General features: G+C 44.7%; 1 protein-coding gene across 5 annotated transcripts; it reads right to left on the bottom strand.

Annotated features, from left to right (window-relative positions):
* Positions 1–1023: 1023 nt before the first annotated feature.
* On the bottom strand, positions 1024–27959 carry LOC103066460 (excitatory amino acid transporter 1-like). Of its 5 annotated transcripts, none has more exons than XM_088149567.1 (12): positions 27239–27944; positions 18349–18449; positions 15286–15368; positions 14671–14927; positions 10709–10846; positions 9952–10156; positions 9530–9572; positions 7777–8174; positions 6201–6434; positions 4341–4535; positions 3657–3791; positions 1024–2708 (listed from the first exon to the last, which is right to left on the bottom strand). In XM_088149567.1, the coding sequence occupies exons 4-12, from the start codon at positions 14900–14902 to the stop codon at positions 2510–2512; spliced, it is 1779 nt and encodes a 592-aa protein (XP_088005693.1). In that variant the 5' UTR covers positions 14903–14927; positions 15286–15368; positions 18349–18449; positions 27239–27944; the 3' UTR covers positions 1024–2509. The 5 variants fall into 5 exon arrangements, 4 of the variants coding, with proteins under 4 accessions (XP_088005693.1, XP_088005695.1, XP_088005694.1 ...); XM_088149569.1 differs by having other exon boundaries at positions 18349–18446; XM_088149568.1 differs by lacking the exon at positions 15286–15368 and having other exon boundaries at positions 1026–2708; positions 18349–18446; positions 27239–27943.

The raw sequence follows: 27959 nt of genomic DNA, 5'->3' as shown, positions 1-27959 counted from the left end.
CCCTGTAAAGAACTGTGCTGTGGGGTATGGTAGCTGCCACTGCTCTGGACAAAGCGTGATAATCATGAACTACAAGACCAATCTTGCTTTGCTGCCCCTGCCAAGCTGCCATCCCACCTCACTTGAATAAGTGATGAATAGCCTCTGCTTGCTCTTAACAACTGGAGCAACAGGTTATAAGAGGTAGCACATCAGCACTGTAACATTCCTGGTGCCTGTTGTCCTGGAAATGAAATGCTATCATCTGTAAATAAGTCTGGGAGCATTTATCCATTGTGCCAAAACATCATGTGGTCAATTTGGATTTTGCCTTAATGTGGATGAACCTAGCCAAATTTTGTCTAGCCCTTACCATGAATAAACAGACCGTTGCTCAGGATACTGCCCCATCTGTACCAAAGAACCACAAAGTGCCTCCTTTATAAAAGTCACAATATGCATTTTCTTCTTTCATAATGCTGCATCCTAAGACAAGGGTTTAAAATTCACAGTCCAATGGCTGCATGTTGTCTCCAAGTCATTTTCTGCAGCCCAGAATACTTCGCAGGCATAGCATAGATGCACTACTCTCAAGAAATCCCCCCCCCCACTCTTGGGCTTCATGGCAAGCAGTGTTTCTAAAGAAGCCCTGGGCTACCAGGGGATGGGAGGAGCAAGGAGGAAAGACTTGGCTAGAGATGATGGGGTGGGAGGCTGGGGCAGAGGCTGCCCAGGAGGAGGAGGGCAAGGAGGAGAACTGGGTCTGGCCACTGCACTTCAAAGGCAAGGCCTGGGCAACAATTGAGCAAGCAAACCAGAAACTCTCTGCCAAGAAAGGGAAAGGAGGACATTGTCATGCAAGGAAAAAAGGGAAGTAATCAAGAAAAGATCAAAGGAAAGAAGTTTTCTCTGGCCAGCAAAGGAAGAAACAAAAAAGAAGAGCAGAACTTGGGCAACTCAGAGGGGGATGAGTTTGCTAGATGTCCTGGATTTGATCTGGAAAAAACATTTCCTATCAACCCCTGTAATAAAGCCAAATACTGTCCTCCTGATTCATGAAAAATGTTGCCAGCTAATTTGCCAAAGTGAAATAGCTGTTTCTTAGCTCTGCTTTTCAAGTACCTATTTGCAATCAATTGTATATTGATGGTGTACCATGATACATTCCCCAGTCTTTTTTGGGGGGGGGGACTCATTAGAGATTTTTGTATCAATGTATGAAAATGCATCAGCATGGTGGCCCTGGAGTGACTGTACTGGTCCTTATGCCACACTGTGAAGATCAGAGTCTGAGTCATCCAAGTCCTGAGGTTCACATAAGAGGCAACAGGACCATATCTTCAGTGGCTTTCAAAGGATATAAGACAACTGGGAGAGCAGAAGTCTATCAAAAGCAATGGAATAGACACATTTCAAGGCTATGTGCCTTGATGATGTGAGCAGCCACAGGAGAGAGGTTGCCTTGTTTATTTATCTCTGAAAATAGTTGCCAATGTACAAAACAGATGCTGAGCTAGATGCATCTTTGGTTGGCTCCAACACGGCCATTGTGTTCTGAACAATTAACCAAGAATGGAGCCCACTGTAGCAAAATTCAAGTTAAATTCACAATAATTTCAGTTAAATACACAATGGTTCGAGTTAATTACACAATATTATTTATACAATATTATACAATGATATTGTTCCAGCTTACAAACAAATTCAACTTAAAGACAGACCTTGGGAACAGAACTTGTTCTTAAACTGGGGTCTATAGTACAGGTAGTCCACATTTAGCAACCAAAATTGGGACCAACAACTCAGTCATTAAGTAAAGCAGTTGCTAAGCGAAAGCGCAACTGTGCTTATGATCTTATTTCAGTTTTCTTAAAGCACAGACCTGTGAAGGTCATAAACGCAAGGGTTGGTTGCAAAGATACTTTTTCATCACTGTTATAACTGCAAATGGTCACTAAATGAGGCAGTCACTAAATGAGGACTACCTGTAACTCTCAGTTGTAATGAAGCAGCAACAGGCTGTACATATCATTTTTCAAAACACAGGCTGTACATAATTCTCCACTTTAATGATATTCATAAATAAACATTTTTCCATACCAATAAAGCATCTCATATATATTCTTATTTGGCTGCATTTCTTTTTCTTTCAAGTGCTAAAAAAATGTTCAAAAATAAGCACAATCAATAAAATAGTAGCACAAGATTTAAATAAGTTGGTCTTTATGGCACAGCACATATTCAAAGTTTATTTTCTTGGCAAGGAAATGTGGAGTTGACTTGGTGCAGGATATTACCAGCTGTGGTTAAGAGGCAGGAGAGGTAAGGTCGAGCTCTATTCCATTAACACCAAATCATCATTGTAAGAGCAATCACCATTATAAAAAGTTTCCTTATTTTCTGGTGACATAAACAGGGAAAACGAAGTTGAGAGTTTGTGGGAGGACTGTGGTTGGCTCTTGCTTCTCTAAGCGTTTCACAGTTGTGAGATTTTACAGGTCCTATCCCAACAACACTTCCCTCCTCCAAATCACATTGATGTCTCACTGCTGAGATGCTTGTGGGTGTCATTCTCCTGGTAAATTAGATGATATGGTTTTTCATTCTCTTCCAGGACTGAGTTGCTGAGCTCAGCATCCTGCATCTCCAACTCATGGCGAGACAAATGCTCCACAACACCAGCACCCAGTGAATCCCCCAGCACATTGATGGTGGTTCTGAGACGGTCTCTGAAAGCAAGAGAAGAAGGGATTGTCAAGGCAAGAATTGCTTGGAAGAGGGCTGCTGTTTTCAGTGCCAACAGAAGGGTATGTTTAGCCTCACCTGGACATTCCTTGCACATATAAGAACAATTCTGCTAAGCTAGAGCAGTAGATCCACCTAGTCTGCCCTCTTGTTTCCTACAATGATCCTCTATTTAAAGTCCCTGAAAGAGCTGGTCTTTAGCTACCATGCTTAATATATAACCATGACTCTTCGTCTTCACTTTCTATGAACTTTATTGCCCTTTGAATTAGCAGCCACCCCCTTCCTTCCTTCCTTCCTTCCTTCCTTCCTTCCTTCCTTCCTTCCTTCCTTCCTTCCTTCCTTCCTTCCTTCCTTCCTTCCTTCCTTCCTTCCTTCCTTCCTTCCTTCCCTCCCTCCCTCCCTCCCTCTTTCTTTCTTTCTTTCTTTCTCTTTCTTTCTTTCTTTCTTTTCTTTTCTTTTCTTTCTCTCTTTTTTACCACAAGCACCCAAAGCTGCTACAGGTTGTCCTCTTTTAGCGACTGCCTAAAGACTGAAGTAAGGTCGTAAGCAGAGTCGCAGTTTCACTTAGCAACTGCTTCACTTAACAACAAAGTTGCCAGTCTCAATTGCAGTTGCTAAACGAGGACTCCCTGTACCCAATATCATCAATAAGGAATGATAGCAGCTCCCCAGGGTTTCTCGCTGCTCTATCTGAAGATGCCAGAGACTAGGTACCTTCTACAGGCAGAGCATATCACTGTATGTGGGTGTTCTCATTTTTCAATGACAGTTGGGCAGCAGAAATTCTGCCATCTCCATTAAGATGACATGGAGGGGGTGGGGGTGGGGGGGAAGAAAGGTCTATTTGCAGTGGGCAACATCTATTTAAAGTAGACATAAGCACAAGCACCATCCTTAGTCCCAACCATTTCTCCCTCGCAGGGACTTACAGGAACCAGTCCACAGCCATAATCAAAGTGATGTCCTCTGTTGGCAATCCCACAGACGTCAACACGATTACCATGGTCACTAGGCCTGCCTGCGGGATGCCAGCAGCTCCGATACTGGCTGCCGTGGCAGTAATGCTGTGGTGAAGAGGGCACTGGTTAGACTGGAGGAACATCAGTAAGGTGGTGCCTCCCTACTGGACACCTTCAAATAAAATCAAAATTGGGCCTCACAATGTTCATAGCCTTCTCCAAACTGGTATTCTCCAGATGGTTCTGGACTATGACTCTCACATGGCCAAAGGACTGTGGAAACTGAAGGCCAAAGAATTGTGGGAATTATAGATGTTCCAGAACATCTAGAGGGCATCAAGCTGGAGAAGTCTGCATTAAACTCTGCAGTATGCAAGCTGGAAAATAATTCTGCAGAATCATTTAGCTTGGCACTGCTGGTCTTGACCAAGGATGGGCCAACAAACCGAAAGGATCCTTGATTACTGACGTAAGATGCTGCAAGCTTTAAAATTTGTATTTTAAGATAATAGATCTAAGGAAGTAAAACAAATGCAGAAGGATGCTATCCATCCATTGTAAATCTTGTGAGGCAAATATGTGCTGAACACCACAGCACTCCTGGCAAAGCAAACTAGCATGGGTAGTCTATCACCTATATGCATATGTACCCACCTAATTGTAATGATCTGACCGAAGTCAAGCTCATAGTTGTTGACCTGTGCAATGAAGATGGCTGCCAGAGCTTCGTAAAGTGCGGTGCCATCCATGTTGATAGTTGCTCCCACTGGCAGAACAAACCTGGTAACTCGTTTATCCACCCTGTTGTTTTCTTCCAGGCAACGGAATGTGACAGGCAGTGTGGCTGAGCTGGAAGCAAAATGTCTCATAACTTGCGAAGAGGGCCAAGAGTGACCAAAGATGGCTGCTCCCAGCCTAATTCAGACACAAAGCTCACAACAGATGAAACAGTTCATGATAAAGCCTTTGGCTTGATATCTGAACATCTGCTCCTACATGGACTTGTCTGCTCTTTCAGATCTCTTTGAGAAAGATTCTGCTCAAGTGAATGCAAGCTGGTCTTTTTTGGCGTTGGCACCCAATACTCAATTGGTGCCCACTAGGGCCCTTCCCCCTTGCAGCTAACTATGGCACAAACATGCTGGCTACCTCTTTTTTTAGCCTTGCCCCCATGGCACTGCCTTCAATTCCTTCCTAGCCCATGAGTCAAACAGGCATGAGCTGTACTGGTATTCAACAAGTCTTTCCCCCTTCTTCCAACACTGTCCAAGGGTGGCTTCAAGATATTTAAAATCTGTTATGCATGACCATCCATTTCCTTGGAGGGAAGTCAGAGAACTGTCAGTGACTGTGGTCAGTGGCAAGATAGGGAACAAATTTCACACCCATATATTTTTTGCTGATTCAAAGAAGAGTGGATAGTACTTCAATTCTGCAAAAGGGAAAGGCCCCTAGACTGACCATTGGAGTTCAGGTGAGAACCATGTAAACCTCCAAATGTTTTTAACGGATGACAGATTTTATTCTTCCTATTCCTCTATTTTTAACACCTTTTTCTGCTATTTTATGTTGCATTTCTAATCTTTTATTATTTATGACTGAATGTTAATTAATCTCAATGAATTAATTGAAAGTCATAAATTAATCGGTGCTGAAGCCATTTTAAGAGATACAACTATACAAAGCCCAGAAAAGTTCTTAACTGGAATGAATAATTTTTTATGGTCTCTTAGGAGCTAGTTCACAACCCTACATTCTCTCATACAAGCATGAATGCAATTTGCCTGGGATGAAATTTGAACACAGCTGTCAAGCAATTTCAAGAATGATATGCTCATTTATTCACTAATTCAATGTATATGGCTGCCTATCTCACAAAAATGAGTCTGGGGAGCATACAAGGATTAAAAACAATTTCACAAAGCAACCATAACACCCTTTGGATTGTGTGGGTTTGTTTCTTTCATAACTGTCTGGTTTTTGTCATTCTTATAATCATTTATTCTTTTATTTTTGGCTATTACTGCATTTTTTTCCAGTTGTTCATGTTTTTACTCATGAACCGCTCACAGTCATTGGAAGTTGGGCAGCGTACAAATTTAAATAACCACCACCACCTGAGGTCACAGACACAAACCCAACTCATAAAAAGCCAACATTAACCATTAATTAATCCCCTTAATGAACTGAGATTGCTGGAGCAAATTAAGGTTTACCAGTGGCTTCTAAAGGAAAAAAGAGCTTTTACCTTTCCAAGCCAATTTCCTTAATCCTGCTCCTCCCCATCTTGTTAACAGCTGCTTCTTCCAACTGCAGACAACAAAGGGGCCTGGCAACTAATCTGACCCACAACATACACACTGCTCGTGACTGAAGATCCCCAAAGTGCTGGCTTGGTTCAAGAGCTGCATCCTCCAACAGTGAGCTCCAAACAGGCTTGGAAACAACATAGTCTTGTGACTAGTACCCAGATGGCTTGCCTGCCTGTCATATTACTTTGCAAAAGATGGTCACCTGGAAGAAGTTCCCAAGGCTGTAACCAGGGCCTGCAGGAGGCCAGCCACGAAGATCCAGGGGTTTTTGCGTGTGACGATGAAGTAGATGAGTGGAAGGACACAGAGGCCATGGATCAGGAGCCCCACAATAACTGTAAGTGTATACAGGCCCAATTGGCCACCCATCACTGCCAGGTCTTCCATCTCCAAAATCTTGCCAGCGATCAGAAAGAGGATCCCAATAGGGGCATACCTGTTATGAAACATGCCAGAATAGTGCTCAACTCCCAAACTCAGCTCTGAGCTGAAATGGAAAACAGACAGTGCTTTGCACTTGCAGGAAAGATTGTTGATACTGTAGTTTACTAGCTTTGCATGCTGAAGGACCCCCAAGTTCAAACCCCATAATCCCCCACTGAAACAAGACCTAACGGAAGAGACCTAAGAAGAACCAATGGCTGCCTCCAGAGATCAAGAGGTCCACCACCAAATGCTGATTCAGCTAAGACAATTTCAGTGCTGAACCAGGGTTTCTGCCAGGAAAAGTTTCGGATGTGCTTAATTGTAAGATTGTCACACAATCTTATTTGGGCATCAAGCAATTCTGGTAAAAAAAGATAAATTTACAGTAATCAGCATACTTTAAAAAAAACCAACTAGCTAGTAGTCATTATCAGTCAGCCGTCCCAATCTGGTGTCCTCCAGATGTATTGATTCTACAGTTCCTACAAGGCTTGGTCAGCTACCCTAATGGCTAGGAATCCTGGGAGCTGTAATCCCAAGACATCTGGAAGACACTAGGTTGGGGAAGGTCCTTCATTATCTGTGAAGAATTCAATCGTTCCTATGCATCAAACTGAGGGTCATCTAGTCTAGTGCCTTTCAGATACTTCAATGGGAAGCCCCTAAGTAAGGTATGAAGCTAATAGCTCTCCTTCATTTCTCCTTCAGCAAATTGTATTCTGAGAAAGGCTATCTTCCAGCATGGAGGCTTTATTTACCAACTGCCAGTTGCTACTCTAAGACATCTGCATCAAAACTATTTGGTCCAGTGTTTTGTTTCCACAGTGGCCAAACAGATGATCTAACAATCTTCTCCCTGCTCCCACCCTCCCAGCAAATGCTATTCAGAGACAGAGTACCACTGGATTTGGAAGCTCCACTTACTCAGAGCTAACAGTTTTTGATCAACCTGCCCAACAATTAAACAAGCCCTGTGTCTCAAATAAAAATCTGAAGTAACTTTAGAATCTGCCTAGAGAAATCTGGTTATTGGTACGATTAAAAGTGCAGTAAATACACTACATGTTGTACACTTGGAAAAGATTGATCCTGTTCCTGCCTAGGTTTAACCCAGTGTTTCTCAACCTTGGCCGCTTTAAGCTGTGTGGACTTCAACTCCCAGAATTCCCCAGCCAGCCATGATTCAGCTGGCTGGGGAATTCTGGGAGGTGGAAGTCCACACAGCTTAAAGCGGCCATGGTTGAGAAACCCTGGGTTAACCACATCTTTCCAAAATTAGCACAGAGTAGGACTGTCTTTCCAGGATGTCACTGCCTGCCCCCTGCTCAGCCTAGGAGGGACCCTCCCCTCACCATATGATTACTGCCACCATCCGCAAGATGGCTTCATTGAGACAGTCAAAAAACTCCCGCAGGGCGTGTCCCTTTTGCTTCATGTTGCCGATCACCAGGCCAAAACAGATGGAGAAGACAACAAGGCCGAGGGCATTCACCCCGTTGACTGAGCCCGGGCTGGGGATGACCTCCTCAAAGTTCAGCACTTCTGGAAGGCTCCCCAGAGCGTGAGTGACATTATGCCAGACTCCCAAAGCATTTTCAAGTGGCAGGAGAGGCAAACTGGCAATGGCGGCACTGTAGTTGAAACCACTGCTGTTGGTATCCTGATTTGGGTGCTGTGGCAACACGGTCGCAGGAGAAGTGTTGCTCACAACTGTTCTGTTGATAACCCGGACACTGTACTGAGTCTTGTACTGGAAGAGAAGCAGAAGGAAGGATCAGCTCTGGCTCTTCTGGAGAGAAACAACATCCAAATGGGCGACTCTCACAAATTCTGCAGATGAGAAAGGTCTCAAGCGGTACACAGATCAGTTAGCAAATCATCCAAACAGAACAGGGAATGCTTGAGCTACAGCTTCTATCATTGCCACCACTGACTATCTTGGCTGAGAGTTGTAGTGTAGCCATTCCTGAAGGGTCAAATGTTTCCTGTCCCTTGAGCTAAAGAGTTAAGGGTTTATGAGGGGAAGTAATCTGAACTGCTAAGACGAAAAAGGTTAATACGCTCAGAGTGCGGTACACTGTCCAAGCACCACAGAGGCATGTAGAATGTGTTCCTAGGTAAGTCTGCAGTGGATCACAGGTTTAATTGGTAAAAAAACAGAAGATGGAAATAAACCAATGTGATATCAGAGTGAAAGGATTTTTTTCTATTCTGGCACCCTCCCATCACCTCCACCACCATCAAAATGATGGTTGGGGAAGGCTGACTTAGATATCAACCTTGGCCTGACCCAGACTGAAGTCTCCATTCAGCCATGCTGCTTGGTAGATGACACTGGGCCAGTTGCTGACTGTGTTCACATGCTGGGTCAACCCATGATTTGTTTCACCTGGTTTACTGATCACACAACAGTTGGTTGGGTTTGCACAAAACACTAAGAGAGAAACTGGTTTAGAAAACATGAAAACTGAGTTCACACTCCACATTAGGCTAAAAAGAAACCAACCAGATTTATTTTTATGCATATGAATGTATGTATGCTTAGTACGTTAGGCAAAGCAGGCAACAATAACCCTAACTTCCTTTTGTAGGGTTATGAAGATCCAAACGGGGATGGAGGAAACATACCTCACAAGCTGCTTGAAGGAAAGATGGAATATCCATGTAATACATCAATGAAAATAAACGACTTCCAGAATTGGAAAATGAATAGTAAAACATGTGAAACTCACTATGTGGGGCAGAGAAGGAATACCTCTGCCTGAGGGCAGTTACAGGCAAAATATCAACTGGAGATAGGAGTGAATCAGGCCAGAATAAGAGAAGAAAATTTATTTTCCCTTTGAAACTAGGGTAGCCCCAACCTTTTCATATTTTAGGAAAGCCACTAAGACATGATTGTTCCAAAAAGCCTTTGGAGATTGTTTATATGAGAGACAGTTTTGGTGGTATGTTAAGATGTTGATTATTAATAATGTTACTTTGTCTGGTTTCAACTTTAGTTACACAAGTGGAGTGTTACTCAGAGTTGATCACAAATAAAAGGGCCAAGCAAACAAGCTCCCAAGTTTTGGGGGATGAATTAGGACCGTTGACTCTTCTTACCTGTCTAAAGCAGGCTTCTACAAGATTGGGTGGAAACATATTCCTAAAAGAGATAAAAGCACAAGGAAATTAACCTCCCTTCAGCATCAGTTTGAAGATTTTAGGCTGCTGGGATGAGACTAATCACACAAACACCCCAGAACTGAAAGTGGCAAACCCTTCCTGGCTGACTTAGCAATTCATTAAGAGGGGTCACAGAGTCAAGTTGGACAAATCTAGCAAAAGAAACCACCACTCATTTCCTGCTGGAGGACATTAGCTAATGAAGCACCAGAAAATTACTTCCAGGGTCACCTTGCCACTTCCCTTGTACTGCAACATTAACCAATGAAGGACAGCTTCCCCTTCCAACCATTTTATACTTTCCATAACGAGCCCAGCATCAGAAGACTCTGCCCTGACGTAAAATTGCTTTTCCTCACCGGATAAGGTCCATGAAAGCATCAGTTGCATGGACCTGCTCAATCTTGCCCTCCCGTTGGAGGCCTTTCTTGCTCCCTTTCCCTGGGTGGATGATGAGGACCATAAAGATTCCAATGAAGACAGCAATGATGGTTGTCATCATATAGTAAATGACAGCACGCACTCCCATCTTGCCAGAAGCACTGCTGTCCAAGGATGCCATGCCTGAGAAGGAAGGAGAGGTCATAATTCAGCAGTGGAAGACCACAGGAGAACTTATCCCCAACTTAGCCACCTCCAGAATTTGCCTCAGAAATTGGATGCTTAATCAGATGAACTTCTTGATCCAACTCAGCAGGTCTACATTTTTACAAAGTCCTAATATGATCTATTCTATACAAAGATGGAAACCAGAGAAGGTACCTTAGCTAGGTTTGTATCCTCAACACACCCAAAGAAAAGAAAATTATGATTCCTAATCCAAAAAAGATAAAATTACAACCACTGTGGAAAGAGACAGCATATCTAGCTTTTCTTGAAAGAGCTGGATCAGAACAGTAGTTCAACAGTCAATGAGTACTGCCCTTCTAGGAGCACACCAGACCATCCCTCCCTCCCTCCCTCCCTGTGGCTTCTCCCCAAAATCAAGTAACTGCATTTAGGTAGTGTGCCTCTGAAAAAGGTGGCTTTTAACCCTACTGTAGTACCAGTCTGCCCAAACAGAACTTTGCTGACCTGACCTTATGACAATGACTCTCAGGTGACCTGCTCATTCACCTGTGATAAGGCTAGAGACGATTAGTGGAAGAACCAGCATCTGCAGCATCCGCATTAACAGCTCTCCAGGAAAGGAGAAGTATTTGATCTGGCGATAGGTCATCCGATATGGTCGCAGGGCAAGGGCCAGAGTAATCCCTGTGAGACATGAGGCCAAGAAGGAAAAATCTTACACTTCCACTCCTGACAAAGAACAGGACTATTCTTACATCAGTTGCTTTCCATTTATTTACCTGCAGTGATATCCCATCTTTTCTCCAGGTGTTCAGTCTGTGGACCCAGTCTGGGCCATCGGGCCTAGAGACCCAACTTGTGGTGGCCTCATTAGTAAGGTTGCTTTCCTACTGCTATCATCTATCTAGGGTTGTATTTACAGACATTCAAGATGGGAGGGTCCGGCAACGTGATTCTATGGCCACCCCACCCTTCATCTTGGGGGAAGACATAGAACAGCCAAATTTGGGCAGAACCATCCTCTCCTCCACCTGGTTGGTTTTAGCTGTGCGATCAAAGCCCCACTCCTTTTTTTACATCTATGACCACCTTGACATTTTTGACCACCACCACCCCTCCCGGCAGACAGTCCTAAATGGAAGGTATGGAGAAGCTGAAGCTATTTGTTTTGACCTACACAGACTGATAGCTATATTACCATAATGGCCAAAAAACCATCTTAGTGAAATACTAGATCTGGGTGTGGACTGAACCTTGTTAGGAAGCCTTTGACTGGACTGGCTAATCTACTCCATAGAAAACCACGTATAGAGAGGGCCACTGTAACCATAGAATCATAGCACTGGAAGGGATCTGGGAGGTCTTCTAGCCAACCCCCTCCCCAGGACAGGACTAGAAGAATCTTGACCAAAGCAACACATGATTTAGTAGTTAATAAAACATATTAAATTTCTCAGGTTCCTCACAGTTGTATCACAAGGAAACTTGCTTCTAAGTAAAGCAAGCCATGCACTAAACCCTGGTTTATAAAACTGTGGGACTTCACAAAATCCCACTGACCCACTCCAAACCAAACTATTCAGATAATTTTTCTGCCAGCACCTTTTTTCAGACAGATCAAAAATTGCCCTGATGCATCGAAGTGGGGCAGTTTTCAAGTCAGCTCACACCCTCTTCTCTGTATTTAATCCTGTCTCCAATGCTCCACTCAGCCTACATTATGCCACAGAGAGCATATTTGCTTGAAGCCTGGATTGTATTATTTCTATAGTAGGAAAAAAACCCTTCCTGATATTGGATGGATTTTATTTGCTCTGTTAAATTATTGTCAAAAAGACAATTGTACATTTTAGCCTCTTAACAAATTCCACAGCTGTCTTTTTTTATGGTAATTTATTGGGAATCTCTCCTCTATACAGAAAGAGGTAATAACTAAGCAAATAAATAAATAAAGCCCTTAATTTATTTTCTCCTCCCATGTCAGTGGGAGAAAAAGCATAAATAATCCCTGTATCATCTGCATATAACAGTAGTAAAATACTGTATGCTTATTGGCCAAGAAGAGATCAGAACAAGAAACGCTTTTTATCACCCCATCAGTAAATAAATGGAACTGAAGGTGGGCAAATATAATTTCCCTGTTTATCCCCTTTGGATGTAGGAATCAGTCTCGACAAATACCAAACATAACTCAATTTTATTATAAGACGGGTCCTTTTATGGTCCCTCCAAATGTGCAGAAGTGTCTCTATCATGAAAAGTTCCAATTTCCCCCCCAAATATATTCTTAGAGATTGTGTCAAAAGCTGACTTCAGATGAATAAAAGCAGCATATAGCATGTCACAGTAATTTGTTTAACCATGTGTGCTGAATAAATCACAAGTGGTTGGATTGGCACAATTTATTAAACCCAAGCCAAACAGATTACATTCATACATGACCCAGACCGTGACTTTGGGATTCCAGCAGTCTTGTCTGTAACCAATCCAAAGCCTGCCTGTAAACTGGCTTTTTCCTATCCCTTTGGGGAAAATAGCTCTCACTTCCCAAATAAAATGGGACTACAAATTCCCAGTGTAGTTGGAAAGCATGAGATGTCTGAACTACATTCTTGTCCACATTTCACTGTTCAACTGATTCCACATCCTCTCCCTCTCCAACACTACTGTACATGACAAACTGCATTTAATAAAAGTGGAGAAAGACTAGTAAGTGTAACTGTAACAACAGTCTTTAAATCACATTTATTTATTCAAGAAGAAAGAAGAAAGAAAGAACATTTAATCTGTTCACTTCCAGCTGGTCTTGCTTTAAGATCTTTCCTTCTTTTTTCTTTTAAACTGGAAATCTGAAAGAGCAGTATTGTTGGCCTGCTTTCAATCAACATTCCATCCACGTCAAACTGAACTGACTCATGACTATTTAATTTCCTTAATCTCCTGGAGTTCTTTCCTTCTTTCTTTTTTGTTTTTGAAAAACAGATGGCTTTTCCCCAACGAGCGCTGTTAATCAACTTCCAAACCTCCCCGGGATTGTGTTGCTACACGTCTAAGACTGTGACAGATCCTAATTTGCACAGGAAAGAAGGAAGCTGGACACCCTAAGGGTTAATTCCCAGTTCTGCTCCTCCTAGTTCCTCAGCCACAATATAACTGGCTACAACTTAATACAAGCTGGCAGCGCACCAACTAATCTTGGGGCCAGATCCTATTACAGCAGATAATCACTCATCTAAACTGTCAGATGCCAGCCCAGCAAACCACCACGTCTACAAGGCAAGGATCTGGGTAGCTATTGTGAAAATGGTGAGAACAACTCTAGCGGAGTGCTTACCTTTTAATGAATTCTCATTAACACCCCAATTGCAGGAGACAATCACTCATAGAAGCTGTCAGATGCCAGTCCAGCAAAGGAAGGGACTAGGGATTGTGAAAATGGTGGAAACAACTCCAGAGAAGGCTTACCTTTGAATGAACGTTCATTAACACAACATCCATACTTTTCAAGAGCAGGAGGTGGTAAATCTTTTAATTTCAGCCCCCAAACCAGCAACGCATGCCAACAACTCAGCCCAGAACATACCAAATAGCAACAAAAAATAAAGGTGCCCCAGATCATGCACAAAATACACTTAGCACTGAGCATAACCTGCTACTCCTACTTCCAGGTTAATAAGGATGTGGCTCCAAGCCAGAGAACGTAATGTCATAGGACACTTGAGCCACCAAACTATTCTCTACAGAGCCCAATTACCATCTCAGCAACTCAAGGAATGTCCCCTCTGCTTTGCCACGTTCCACAGCAAACTGAACGGAAGGTCCCCTTACAAAGAAACTCTGCCCGAAGACTCCTGCTTAGGTTTCCATGCCACAAGCAACCTTTCCTTTTCCAAGATTTCAGAAAAGAAATCTGAAGAATATGATGGAAAATGATAAATGCATTTTCCATGAGGAACAAATGGCTTCCGATTAGCTCCAAATGTTTTAACCACTATCAGAGAAATAACTAGATTGAGTAGATCAGAGGGTTGTGATGAGACCTGGACCCAAAACCGAGAGGGAGACGAATCAAAAGTCAGAAAAGGCCGTCTCTTGCAGGAGAGGGTCCAGCTAGCAATAAAAAAACTTGATACCAACATACTCTGTAACAGAATCCCCTCTCTTTTAAGCAGCTGCTAGTCTTTCCCTAGTTTTTCCCATTTTGTTAAACTAGGAAATGTGCCAGTTCAAAAAGGATGGCTAACTTTGCAGTATCCAGGCAAGCACAGTGCATTTATGGCTTTTTAACTGGTTTTTCTAAAATGGGGTTCACAAACAAAAAAACAAATCAGTGAAAGCTTATTGAAAGCAGGATGTTCATATTTCTCAGTTAAAGGCGGGACGAGTTACAGTTTGCCCTGGACCTTTACATAGGCACAGAAGTGCCTCACTCAATGGCTGCAAGATCCCTCGATGCCCTGCCTGGCCCTCCCATGCCGTGAGCTCCCAAAGGCCCTTCCTCTCCATACCCAGCAGGACTGCCAAGATAGTGAGCAGCACAAAAGCGTTTCTCTGGAAGAAGCCCCTGATGCTCTCTCGGGTGATGTTGTACATTTGCTTCCTGGCACGTGCTGCACGCTTCTCCAGGGCATGGCGCAAGCGGTGCACCCGGCTGCCCGATCCAAGCTGCTTAGATGTCTCCTCATTCAGGAAGAGGCTGTTGATGTGGGTCTGATGCTCGCCCATAATGGGGCTCAGCATCCAGAGAGTCAGGTGCCCCAAGAAGCTGTACAGGGAAAAGCAGAAAGAGGAGTAAGATGCTGGGAAACGTGGCTCTTTCCCCACACAGCAGCCTAAATCCTTGGTGCCAAATACTGTGTACTGATTTAACTGTCCACACTCTTGGGAGACCTGCTCACTCATGGCAAAAAGCTGTTGACAAATGAAAAAACACACATGAACACACATGTGCATGCACATGCATGCACACACATCTATGAATAAAATATGGAATTGTAGAGTAGGAAGGGGATGGTCAGGCCATCACACACAAGCCCCTGCTCAATGCAGAACCCCAAACTGAAGCATCTCCAGGAAATGTCATCCAGCCTCTGCTCAAACACATGCAATGAAGGGGTGCTCACCACCTTGTCAAACTGCAAGGAACGTTTTCCTAACTTTCAACCAGAATCTGCTCTTCTGCAACTTCAGAGCATTACTCTGTGCCCTGCAGAACAACAAAGGACAGGTCTTGGTCTTCTTCTGGATGACACTCCTTCAGGTATTTGAAAAATGCTATCTTTTCCCCATTCAATGGTCTTGCCCAAAGCTAACCAAACCCAGTTTCCTCACTTTCTTCATCAGACCTCTATCCAAAGTCTCTTGTCCAGTTTTGCCCTTCTTTGAGTCCATTTGGGTTGGCGTGAATTCTTCAGATATGGTGCCCAGAACTAGATGCAGTTCACAAGGTGAACTTAGTTCACTTAGCCCACTATGATTGATTCCACCTGGCCATGGTTCTCTTTTCCTAGCTCATGAATCTGAGGATATTCCAGCCAGGAAATACTATTACTGCCTCGGTAGTGACCACACATTCCCCACTGCGTTCCAGGGGTCTGCAACCAAGTGGTTGTATGTTTGGACAGAAGGACACCTATGGGGCTTCTCACCATGAGTGCATGAGGCTGGACTAAAGGCCCTCCTTGAGTGCAGGAAGTTTGAACATGATCGTGACCGAGGGCATTGCTGACCAACAAGGGGTTAGCCCATATGACTTCACACACCCTACACCTATTGCTTCATCACAGAGGAGGATTGTAGGAATCCCTCTTGAGTAAGGCATCTTGATTGTTTCATTTCAATGAATCTGCCTTCTCTCTTGGGCCACATGAGCTCAATACTATCTATTGTGACTTCCACAGGTGCCCCAAGGACCCTTCCCATTACTGTTTAAATGGAGTTGCTAGGATTCATCTGGGATTTTCTGCAAAAAAAGTAGAGCGACGGGCCTCTTCCAACTTAGCAGGGATATAGAATATTCTCAAACCGCAATTATTGCCCATCTTCCCCCAGGTGGTACCAAATACCTCTTGGCAACAACGGGGCATCAAAAGGCAGGCAAGGACTAGAATGCCAACCATCTGGCTTTTTTCCACTGCTGGCTAGTCCCTTCCAAGCCCTTGCGCATCTGGCTAATTATCCAAGCAGCTCCCCACCTCTGCCTGAAACGACACTTTGGGAGATATCAGTGAGAGGCACCTCATGTTTCGGAGGTTACTATAACAGAGAAAAGAGACCTTCAGGATCTAGATACAATCTTCTGCCAGAAATCCCAGGTGACCCCAGACTCCTAGCTGTTTTCCAGCTGTTGCCTCATGCGCACACTCTGCTCTCATCCCAGTGTTGCTGTCTGAGCTTGGCGACCTCATCTCAAGCCATCAACAATGAACTGGCCACCAACCGACCAACTCTGATTGATCAATTTGCCTACTTTCTTTTCAATCTGTTGCATGCTGATTAGGTTCCCAGATCACACTAAACTATAGTTTATTCAACCTTGATTTAATGAATAAATCCAATTAGTTGGATTCATACAACAGGCTAAACTTTCAAGCATGGTTTATAAATACAGTGATCATACATCCTTTATTATAAAGGGCACTCCTTTATTTCAGAAAGCCGTCCTTCAGATTTATTTTTCAAAAACTCACATTTGTCCTTTATTTTGGTCATTTAACTTTTACTGTACAAATGGTACCATTCATGTGAAAAATATTGAAATTGAATTGTCTTTTCAAAATAAATGTACATATCTTGTTTGATTTTAGATATTTTTATTAGAAGATGTATTTTGGTAAAGTTTTTCTTGGTTTTGCTCTTGAATTTTCCGTTATAAAGCAAAGTTATCAACATAAACAATTACAATTTTTTATCCTTATGAACCTCTTTCAGATTTGCTCCTTTTTCAGGTTTGTCCTTTATTTTTTCCAAGAAAATATGGTCACCATCTTTATAAACCACCATTATAAACCACCATGAAGGGATCACACAATATACGAGGCACAAGCAACCAAGCCACATCATGGCTTAAATGCCTCATGTATGTACAAAGTCAACATATACTTTTGCTTGATTTCTCTATCTACATTTTTGTTTATATCATTAGCAAATATATGTCCTGTGCAATCCTAATGGATCACAAAAAATACAATTAAGAAAAGCAGTAGTCAAATTAGTAAAAGACATACAAACCTAAAAGGCTGGAGCAAGACAGGGTGTTTCAAGTCCTCTCTTAAATTATAACAAGGGGACTTGGTATCAATTCTACCAGCAATTTGCTCCACAAAACAGACCACAACAAGGAAAAAGCAGAATTGTTGGTGGTAAAGCACATGAATGACAGGACTTTAAAAAGGTGCTCGGTTAATGACCTAAGGGTATACAACAGATTGCAGTCTTCCTTTCTGCTGCAGCTTCCAACGTTTCCTAGCCAGCACACCCTGAGAATTTTGTGAATGGCAGTGCCAGCACACCTGGATGGTGCCTTGCTGGGGAAGGGCACTCTGCTGCAGTTAGGCCCAAGTAACACGTGGGGGGGGAAAGCACATTATTCTAGATGGTCCTGCCTCTACAGTCCTTCTCGTTCTCCCACTGGCATCTCTTTGTCAAATTATAGATTACTATAGGCTTGTCCTCTTACACTCATTAAGAACTTCGTACACCGGCTACCTTTATTCAAATACCAGATCTGTAAATAAATACAGGTAATTCAAGTCCCCTCTTTCCCAATGATGCTTTGTTCCTTTTTATTTCTTTTCTCTGATTCCTAGCATTATTGTTTTACCCAAGTTCAGAAAGTTGGGTCACCCAAAGAAAAGTTAATCACTCATCTTTCGCTGCCTACCCACTTTTGTAAAGTAGGAGCCACCGGCCCATTTTACAGAAGGGGAGACAGAGGCACAGGGAAAGGAAGAGAATAGAAAAGCCTTGCCAGCTAGCAAGGAGAGATGTCAAGAGCCGGGATATTAAAACAGCAGCCTGGAAACATTTATGTTAACCCAGAGGCAAAACAGCTCTACTCCCCAGGTTTACCCCTGTCCCCCCCCAAAAAATCCAAGAGAAATCCACCTCCAGAAATTGGTGAATTCATTCTCCACCCAGGAGATCAGCAAATCCCTATGCCAACCACCAGAGCTTTCCCTTCCCACCTGGAGGAGATGAGAAGCTCGCTGGCTGCCCCTGTGAGCCAATCTTGCTGTGCTGGCAGTCAGTCGTCCACCGTGCTCTCTCTTCCTTGCCTGGAAATCTTCTGGCAAAAGAGAGAGAAAATGAAGTCAGAGTATTCTGTCTGAAGGTACAGAAGAGGAGGTGGGGAGGGAGGAGGAGACTTTAGTGCAGTGTTTCTCAACCTTGGCAGCTTTCAGAGGTGTGGACTTCAACTCCCAGAATTCCCCAGCCAGCAAGGCTGGCTGGGGAATTCTGGGAGTTGAAGTCCACACCTCTGAAAGCTGCCAAGGTTGAGAAACGCTGCTTTAGTGGTTTGGGACTCCAAGCACCTACTCTTTCCCAAGGCTGCTTATCAACCCTAGCATCACATTAAGCAAGTGCAGCAGGAGGAGAAGATGCACTGCAGTGCAATCTTCGTTGATGCAGGAGCTCAATATATCGGAAGAGCTCCGGGATCAGACCAAAGGCATAGTTAATCCAGCATCTGGGGGCCAACCCATGCCTACTAGTCTACAGGATCTAGTAATCAATGGTAGACAGAGCCTATCCAAGCAGGATCCATTAGGAATTATAGCTAAGACCTACGTACCGATGATGCTTTCTCTTAAGAATTCATATTAAGAAGAAGAGGGGCTCTGTTGAATCAGGCTCTCTATACAGATACTTTGACCCCCACCCTCTATTTCCAAAGAAAGGCCATCAGCTGCTTCTAAAAGCAAGCAAGGTACAAATGCAGTCTCTCCTACCCCACCACCTGGTTTTTAGAGATGCACTGCATCTGTGCAAGGAGGCTCCATTTAAAAGAACATAAATTAAAATGCCACGCGTCTTGACATTTTCCTTCCAACAAACAGGCCCAGGGAAACTCACCAGCAGGGAGGAGCCGTTCTTGGTTGTCTGTCCCCAGCATTCGGTAAATGCAGATAGACTGATTGTGTATATGGAAGTTCTATTTAACTCTCCTGGCATCTTGAGAGTCTCACCCCCCCTTTTTCTTTGGATCCAAATGCCAAAGAATTTTAACAATTCCCTCCCGTCACCCCCTGCTCCCACAACGCTGATTCAAGCCTCACTCCTTGTACCAAGTACACTTCCACCCGCCAATTTCTATCCCCATGGAAATGGGAAACCTTTCAACGTGATGATACAGCATCAGGTTGCTGGAGCTGAAGGGGACCAGATGCTACCGCCCACCACACGGCCCCCACACCACCACTGTTCCAACACGTTGCAGACAGCATGGCACTCAAGGAACAGGAAGGAACAGAAGCTAGCAAACAAAAGAGGTCCCTTCCCTAAACTCCTGGAGACTGAAAATTGGATAAAGGGATCACAAGAACTCAGCTTGATTAAAACCTCCATTTAAACCAGCAACCTCTTTTTGACTTGGGCCAACCAGATGCCCCAGGACGGGAAGATTTTCTCCCATTTTGTGGAAGGAATGTCGAACTTCCATGTGCAGATGCAGCCTCCATCGAGGGGGCAGTCCCTACGATTTTATATCTGGGGCAGACTGCCTGTGTAACACTGAAGTTCCACTTTAGGATTTCTTAGCAGCTACTCAATGGATCTAGACCCTAACCCTAACCTAATCCTGATTTAGTGAACTATCCTAACCAGGATTTTGGACATAACATAAACACAAATGCTACAAAACATGCTGTGTTATACTGGAATCTAAAAGCCTATCTCATCCAATACTTTGTTTCTCACAACTAGTAGCCATACACTTACTTGGGGATCACTTAAGCAGGCTATGAAAAAGCCTCTGTACGTGTATGGAATCCCATCTTAAATCCTGTAACGGCCAGGTACTCCACCATATCCAGTGAAAAAGATATTCCTAAATGATATTCCTAAATTGCATGAAGTTTCAAACTTGTCCTTATCCATGGTTTATTAGGAATTTTTACTGTCACTTTCTTTCCATATGACTTAACTTTCTAGTTCTCTAATCATTCTCAATTTGCTTCTCTGTGAACTTGTTTGTCTCAGTCTTCCTAAATCCTGTGCCCAGAACAAAACTAATGTGCATTGACACAAAATAATAATTCTCCCAACTTGGAAATAACACGTTTGTTGAGGCAGCCTTAAACTGCACTGTTTTTTCCGCAGCCACATTACACTGCTATTCATTTTGTAATCGACTAGTATTCCAATATCCTTTTTCACAAATACTCTTATTAAGCCAGGTATTCCCCATCCTATATCTATGTATTTGTTTTCCATTCACCAAATGAAGAACTCATGTTAGTCATTGTCATTTTCAGCCAATTTCTCTAACCTATCAAGATTGTTTAGAATTTTAATCCTATTTTCTAGGATATTTCTTATCCAACCCAATTTTGGGTCATTGTTCCCTTCAGTTATTCATCCAAGTCACTAACATAAATGTTAAAGAATAGCAGACCAAAGATTAAATTTGTGGCATCCTACTCAAGACCATTCTCCAGTTTGATGGGAAATCACTGATGAGTATTTTTTGAGTATGGTTTTCAAATGTGATAATTTATTCACTTAGCTGTCATGTCATCTAGCTCACCCTTAATTTGTTTGCTAATCAGAATGCCATACAGTATTTTGTTAAATGTTTTTGCTGAAATCAAGATATATACATTCCTACAATCTACTAAAAGTTATCAGATCAAAAAACAGAACATGAATGGTTGACATGACTTGTTTCTCGACAAAACCATGCTGACTTCTGGGAATTGCTGCATTGTTGTTCAAGGTGCAGGCAGCTTAATCTGTTTATGATCTAATCTATAATTTTCCTGGGTACTGATGTCAGACTGGCCTGTAGTTTCCCAAATCCTCCTTTCCACCCTTTTATGAAGACAGGCACAGCATTTGCCCCCTGCACAGCTATCACTCCCTTATCCATGATGTATTGGATGTATCCACAGCACCCTGAATTACAAAGTAGACAACTACATTTTAGTGTGGTATAGTGTGGTTACTTTACAGTTCTTGTATCAGGCTATTCTAGAAAACTGAACTTGGACCTCCATGTGCTTGTTTCAATCCTCCATAGTACCACCTTGTCCCACCCCATTTAAGGCATCAAAAGATCCCCAACTTTCTTTGTAAAAAATGTCTAGCCCTCACTGGCTGGCAAACACGTCTAAAAGAGCTATACCAGCTTTGTTTTGTCCTTGTGCCAGAAGAGGCTTCAAGGAGCATAGCTGGCGGAGATAAAGCAAAAGAACTACCAAGCTGAAACAAGGGTACCCCACTGAGATCAATGTCATTAATCTTCCACACCGTCAATTGCTTAGCAACACTCCACGGTGCTACAGTTGTATCTCCAAGCTCCATCCACCCACAGCTGTCTGGCAGAGAATTAATCCATGTACTTTCATAAGCCCTTCCCAAACAGAAACCTCATGGAGGTCCACAGGATCCACACCTGATACTCTTTGGATTTCCTACAAGGCTTTGCCAGCCATACTCACACATCTTCAGCTCAGCCTGTCACCTCAATTTTCCTGGAGACATATGCAGCCTGAAGAACGAAACCACCCATATGTACCTCCAGCTTCAGAGCTTCTGGTAACAAAATAGCCAAGATCTCAAGAACAAAACAGTTCACATGGGCACACAAGAAAAGCAGGAAGATATATTCAGCCTGCACAAGCAGCATGCAGGAATCAACCAGTGGCTTATGGAAGAGAGAAAGTATTCTGCTCCACCTGCATTTTCACTCCATGCAGAGGGTAACCCCTTTACTCCATCGGTTGGTCCTAAAAAACTGAAGCTGGCTGGGATCACACAATATGTTAAGCATGAATTAATTAAACCCAACTGCCCTGTTCATATCACATCATGCTGTATCACAAACAAAAAAACATATTATAGTTTAATGTGATGATATAGTTTTTACAAGACAATGACTGGGTTCCCACAACACACTGAACTATGAACTACCCAACCCATCATGTATAAATCTAGTGTTTCGGTGACACTGTCTTAATCAGATACTCCATAAAACTATTTTATTTATAAAATGTATACTTAGAAATGGCTTTGGGAGGCTTAGAGAGATATAATAGAAGTATGATGAATTTCAAACACTAAGAACAGTAAAGCATTAAAAGGTCTGGGTTGCATAAGAATGTTTTGAGCTGCTTCCTGAACTATAATAAAGTGGGGGTTTACTTCGATTCCACTGGCAGTATGTTCCCTAATATGGGACTTGACCCAGAAAAAACAGAATTAGCTGTTGAAGTTAAATTTATTTGTTGCAATACCCACAAAAAGTGCCCCACTGACGACTTAAGAGTGAAGGCCATGCCAAAGGGTGATCCTGTGACTAGCTTAGGCCTAATCCACATAAAACTTTCTACAGGTAGTCCCTGACTTACGACCATTTGAAGTTATGACGGTCTGAAAAAGGAGACTTACGACCAGTCCTTGAAGTTGTGGCCATCCCAGCACCCCCATGGTCACATGCTCACAATCTGGGTGCTTGACAACCCATTCACACTTACGACTGGTTGCCAAGTGCCCCATGATCATATGATTGCCATTTGCAACCTTCCATGCTGGAGTCCCCAAAAAGTCAAAGGGGAAGCCAGCAGGGAAGATGGCAAGTCACTGAGGTAAGTCTCCCCCACCCACACACCCTCCCCAGCCTCTCTGCGCTCACACTGTACTGGCCACTCACATACCCCTCCGCACTCCCAATCCGCACTGCACCCCCACGCACCCTCCCTGACCCACATGGCACCTCATGCACTCCTTTATGCTCTCCCTGACCTGTACGGCACCACTTGTGCACCCCTGCCCATCCTTCCCAACCCACACAGCACCTCTTGTGCACCCCCATGCACAATCTCCAACACATGCTGCACCCCTGTAACCCTCCCTGACCCACGCACCTCTTGTGTACCCCCACACCCTCCCTTACCCACCTGGTGCCTCTCATGCACTGCTATGCACCCCCAAGCACCCTCCCCAACCAGCGCTGCACCTTCCCCGACCCATGTGGCCCCTCTAGTGCACCGCTGTGTGCCCCTGTGCACCCTCCCCGACCCATGCCACACCCTCGTGCACCCTCACACAGCCTCCCCAACCTGTGTGCTGCCTCTTGTGCACCACTGCGCACCCTCCCCAACCTGCACAGCTCCTCTCATGTACCCCCTCACACCCTCCCCCGCACCCCCTCACTCCCACCCCCACCTGGCAGCAGCCACTTACCTGCCTGCTGGCCTGGGACTTGCAACTTCCTGCCCTGCTGACTTTGGCTGTGGGAAGCTGGCAGGAAGTTGCCTCACCTAACTAACATGGGATTCAGATAATGATGGCAACTGGGACTGCAGGGACTTTATGACCACATTGCTTAGCAATGGAAATTCTTGTCCCAGTTGTCATTGTAAGTTGAGGACTACCTGTATACTGCTGTCAGCACCTTAACCCAGACAATCCTTTGGATTCCAGGATCATGGGAAATATATAGCTGCTTTAATGAGATGGAGACAGGGCTGCATTCATGCCCTGTCTTCTTGTCTCAAGGACACCCCTTTTGAACTGAATTCAAATCACTGCTGCTGTGTATGTATATATTTCCCTCCCACTCCTTTTGCTTCTAGAGGGAAGAGGGAAAATACTGTTGGGATTTCAAGACTGATGCCAGCCCTTCAAGGTGGGCCAAGTCAGGAAACAGACTCCACAAGGAATACTGGAACTCTATTTTATCTTGAAAGCCTGCCAGAATCTTGAAAGCCTGCCAGCATTTTCCTTCACTCTCTCTCCTACCCAAGAGAGTTAAGGCAGAGTTAAAGTTTTTTTCTAACATTCTCTTTCTTCCCTTGGCTTAAATCATGTCTTACAAACTGTCACACTCCTTCTCCAAGGTCATCTCTGCGGTTCTCTACCCTCCCTCCCCCAAACCTTCTCATTGTGACCCAGGGAGTTTTCTCCAACTGTACAGAATTTCTGTTGCCTGTAATTTAGAGGCAAGAAACTGGTTTCTTCTCTCAGAAAGGCTCTAGATCCACTGAAATCCCACCCTTGCCCCTGTGTGTGTGTAAAACTCAGTCCCATCCATTTTGCTATCATCCCATCCACTTCAGCCTTTCACCCCCAAAATACATTGTAAGTGCAGTCTTAGCTTTCAACAGTTCCCAAGACTGCAAGAGATGCTTAATATCTTGTACTAAGTGTGTTATTGTGATTCTGGAAGATGTTCTTTAAATCTTAAAAGAGCCATGACTTTTTGTACACAGGACACAACAACTTCATTTTGTGTGGTTCTGTGGTTCTGGCTGTAGAAGCTAGCTCCTCTGGTAACAGATCCTTCATTCCTTACTTTCCTGAAAACTGAATCCCAAATAGTTAAAAAAATACTGAGATAGACCAGTTTGGAGCTTCAGAACATGTCCCATCTTGAACACTATCGGGTGCTATTTATTTTTTTGCATTGCAAGCTAAATGCAGTGCCTAGTTCTGATTTTTTCCCACCTCTACAATAACCCTGAGAGGTAGGACGTGTATGTTCCCATTAGAGGCTGGGGGTAGTGAGTTGCTACTCTCAGAAAGTAAGGGAGGGAGGGAGGGAGGGAGGAAGGAAGGAAGGGAGTCAATGAACTCCATTCTCCAGCACTAAAGAATGATGTACAAAGGGCACTTCTGAGCATGTGAACAGTATATCCACACACACGCATGCACACTGAGAGCCCCTGGGATCTAAAATTACAGGGTAAGACGCTCAAGGGTTGCCAGAGCCTGCCAGTTCTTTTTGCAAAAATTAATGACTAGCAGGACGCTTGCCAAAAGCAGCCTTTAACAGACTTGAAATGTAACACCCACACCCACTTGGCTCAGAGCCCATCCCAGACAGATATTTCCACTCTAAAAATAAATAAATAAACAAAGAAGTGGGCATTTACTCCTGCTTTGCCAAACCAGGCCGACTCACTCAGTCTGTCTGGATACAACCCCCTGCATCAATTTCTGTCCCTCCTGGTCAGACAGAAACAGCCCAAACAGGAACTCTGGGCAGAGAGTGGGAGACTATCTTTGGTTACTGGAATAATTCAGAGCCTTGTATCGGTTTGCAGTGTGTGACCAAATCTATTATTACAGCAAAACGTAACTCGAAGGCTGTGCAGGTGTTTTTTTGCCTCTGTGCAGCTGTAACTCAAAGGGATCCAGACCACAGTGCTGAGGGAAGACCCTTCTTCACTTGGAAGATGGGAAAAGAGCTGATGGTCAGGGTGGGCAACATGGAGACAGAGGGCTTTAGAGACTCATTTTAAACCCCTTTTCTGGGCCTTTCTTGCCCCTCTAAGTTTGTAATTATATCCTGTATTTTCTCTAGAACAGAGGTGGGCAATCCGTTATCCCTTGTAGTTCTCCACAATGCTGGTGGTGAACATTGATGACAAAGCTTCAAAGAATGCCAGGAGGTGTTCCAAGTGGTTTGGATAGGTTATAGAAGGAGAAAATAACCCATCTTCCCAAAAAGTGAGGGGGGAAAAAGTCCGGTTTCTCTTTAGTGAAATCATTACATTACTGTTCAGTCTCCTGCAATCCTTGACAACTTTTTAAAAAATCGGGGAAAGTGTTCTGGCTTCTGAAAGGCTGCTTGTCTCTGTTCAGGTGCCTATATAGAGTTCTTGTTCAGTGATGGAAGGCTTGCTTTGCTTGCAGAAAGTGTCACAATCAGTCCCAAGTTAGACCTCTTGCTGGACCGAAAGAGCTTTACAACCTACTGGTAGAAGTCCTGTTTTGCTTGCACAGTTCTGGGTTCAGTCTCAGGAATCACCCACTTAAGGAGCATCAGTTCCTCCTGCTGCAAATGCCTTGGAAAACAGACCAGATGTTTACAATTTGGTGCCCTCCTACTGGGAGGTATACGAAGGTATCTCCACAAGGCAGATGCCAGGTGGAGAAATGTCAGTGGAGCCCTGACATTGGCTGGATGCTCCACTGTTGGACTGGGAATGAGCTTGGAGGGCCATCAGACCAAATTTCCACCACCTGGGAGTTGCAATCTTACACACCTGGAGAAGACCAGGTTGGGAAAGTCTGGAATAGAAATGGCTACTCAGGGTTGGCTGAATTAAAGCTCCAAATTAATAGAAGGCAGAGAGGAGAGAGGGGATGAATGGCTATTAGCCTTGATGGCAGGGTGACTGCCTCTGGGTTGGCTGCTGGGAGAACAGATGGCCGGGGTCAGACCCAGCATGGCACTGCTTACGTTCTTAATGTACAGTCTCCAACAAGGGGTGGGAGAGAGTGGACACAGGGGGAAGGGGGAACAAGGGACTGCAGTCACTGACCCTCTTAAGCCACAGAAATGGAAACACACACATAGCACAAACCCCTTAAAGAGTCCAAACACGGTAGGCAGGAAACACGACCAAGCCATCCAGGCTCACTGTGTCAGATGTAGAGGAAGCCCCACGAGGGAAATACACACACACACATACATAAAAACCCAGTTGCCAGCAGAGGCCGGGCTGACCTAAATCAAAGGAGAGAGGAAGGGCGAAATTCCTCCGCGCGCCCTAAGGAAGCGTGTGCAAAATCCAGTCTCACTTTCTCTCGGGAGAAGAATTTTATTATATTTGTAGTGGGGGTGGAGCTCTGGTGCTGTCTGCCCCCCCATTCGGGGGCTTCTCTGAAGACAGTTCGTAGCGCTGGAGGGCAAAAGGCAAGCAAGCGCACCCATACCCCTACCTGACCCCGTTTTCCCTAGCCTCGTGTCACCCTCACCAATTCCATATGGAATCTCAGGCTGGCTTCACACACCCCAACACAATCGCTCTTGGGCCATCCAGTTACCCGCGCTGCGCGCAATGCCCGCTCCCAATACCCGGACGAGACACAGGTCCCCCCCCCGCCGCCCCGCATTTTGCCACTTGCCTTAGCAAACGCGCGAAGGGCCCTGGGGCTTCCGCACGGCAGCAACGGGATTGGGAACAGAGGAGCGCGGGGTGGCCTCCCTTCGCCTTTTCTACAGTGGGAAGGGGGCGCCGCACACAGACCTAGCGGGATGCGCGTCTGGGGGCGCGCTGACCACGCTCTGCTGCTGGCCTGGTTGCTACGGGTTTCGCGGGTCCGGGCGGCGCGCCCTCCGGCCAAGCTTTCAGTCGCGCACTGCGCTCCGCGGTTTCCACGTGGACCAGCCGACGCCTCTACGGCTCTCCAGATCTATCTTGGAGATCGCCGCAGCCTCGGTACGATCAATTGCCGACCTCCTTCCTCTGCTGCTTTTCCACTTGCTTGGCGACCGGGATCCCGACTTGGCGAGCGCGGGGAGACTGATTCGATGTTCCGGCCCGTCATTGGCCACGCACGGCGGGCGGGAACACGAGGGCGGCGATCGCGGGCGATCTCTCAGCGCAGCGGGTATGGCTCCAGCGCGCCTCCGCCTCCGCCTGGCGCAACCGAGAGGCTTGCAGGGCTCGAGCGGAGCTGGGGCGCTAGGCCACAGGAGGGGGATGGCGAGGGGCATTTGAGTATAAGCAGAGCGCCCTCGTCCCGAAGCCGCGAGGACCCTCCGACCAGATCCTTTTAGAAAACGGGAGCGCAGCCCGAGGCTAAAAGGTTCAGGGGAAAAAGCGCGGCCTCGGTTTCTGTACAT

This window comes from Python bivittatus, unplaced genomic scaffold (assembly GCF_059951505.1).
Source record: "Python bivittatus isolate LINGU-HERP-01145 unplaced genomic scaffold, Pbiv_v1 ctg000580_np1212, whole genome shotgun sequence".
In the NCBI taxonomy this organism is placed as follows: Eukaryota; Metazoa; Chordata; class Lepidosauria; order Squamata; family Pythonidae; genus Python; species Python bivittatus.
Note: the sequence above shows the minus strand (reverse complement) of the source record. Positions and strands in the feature narration are given on the sequence as shown.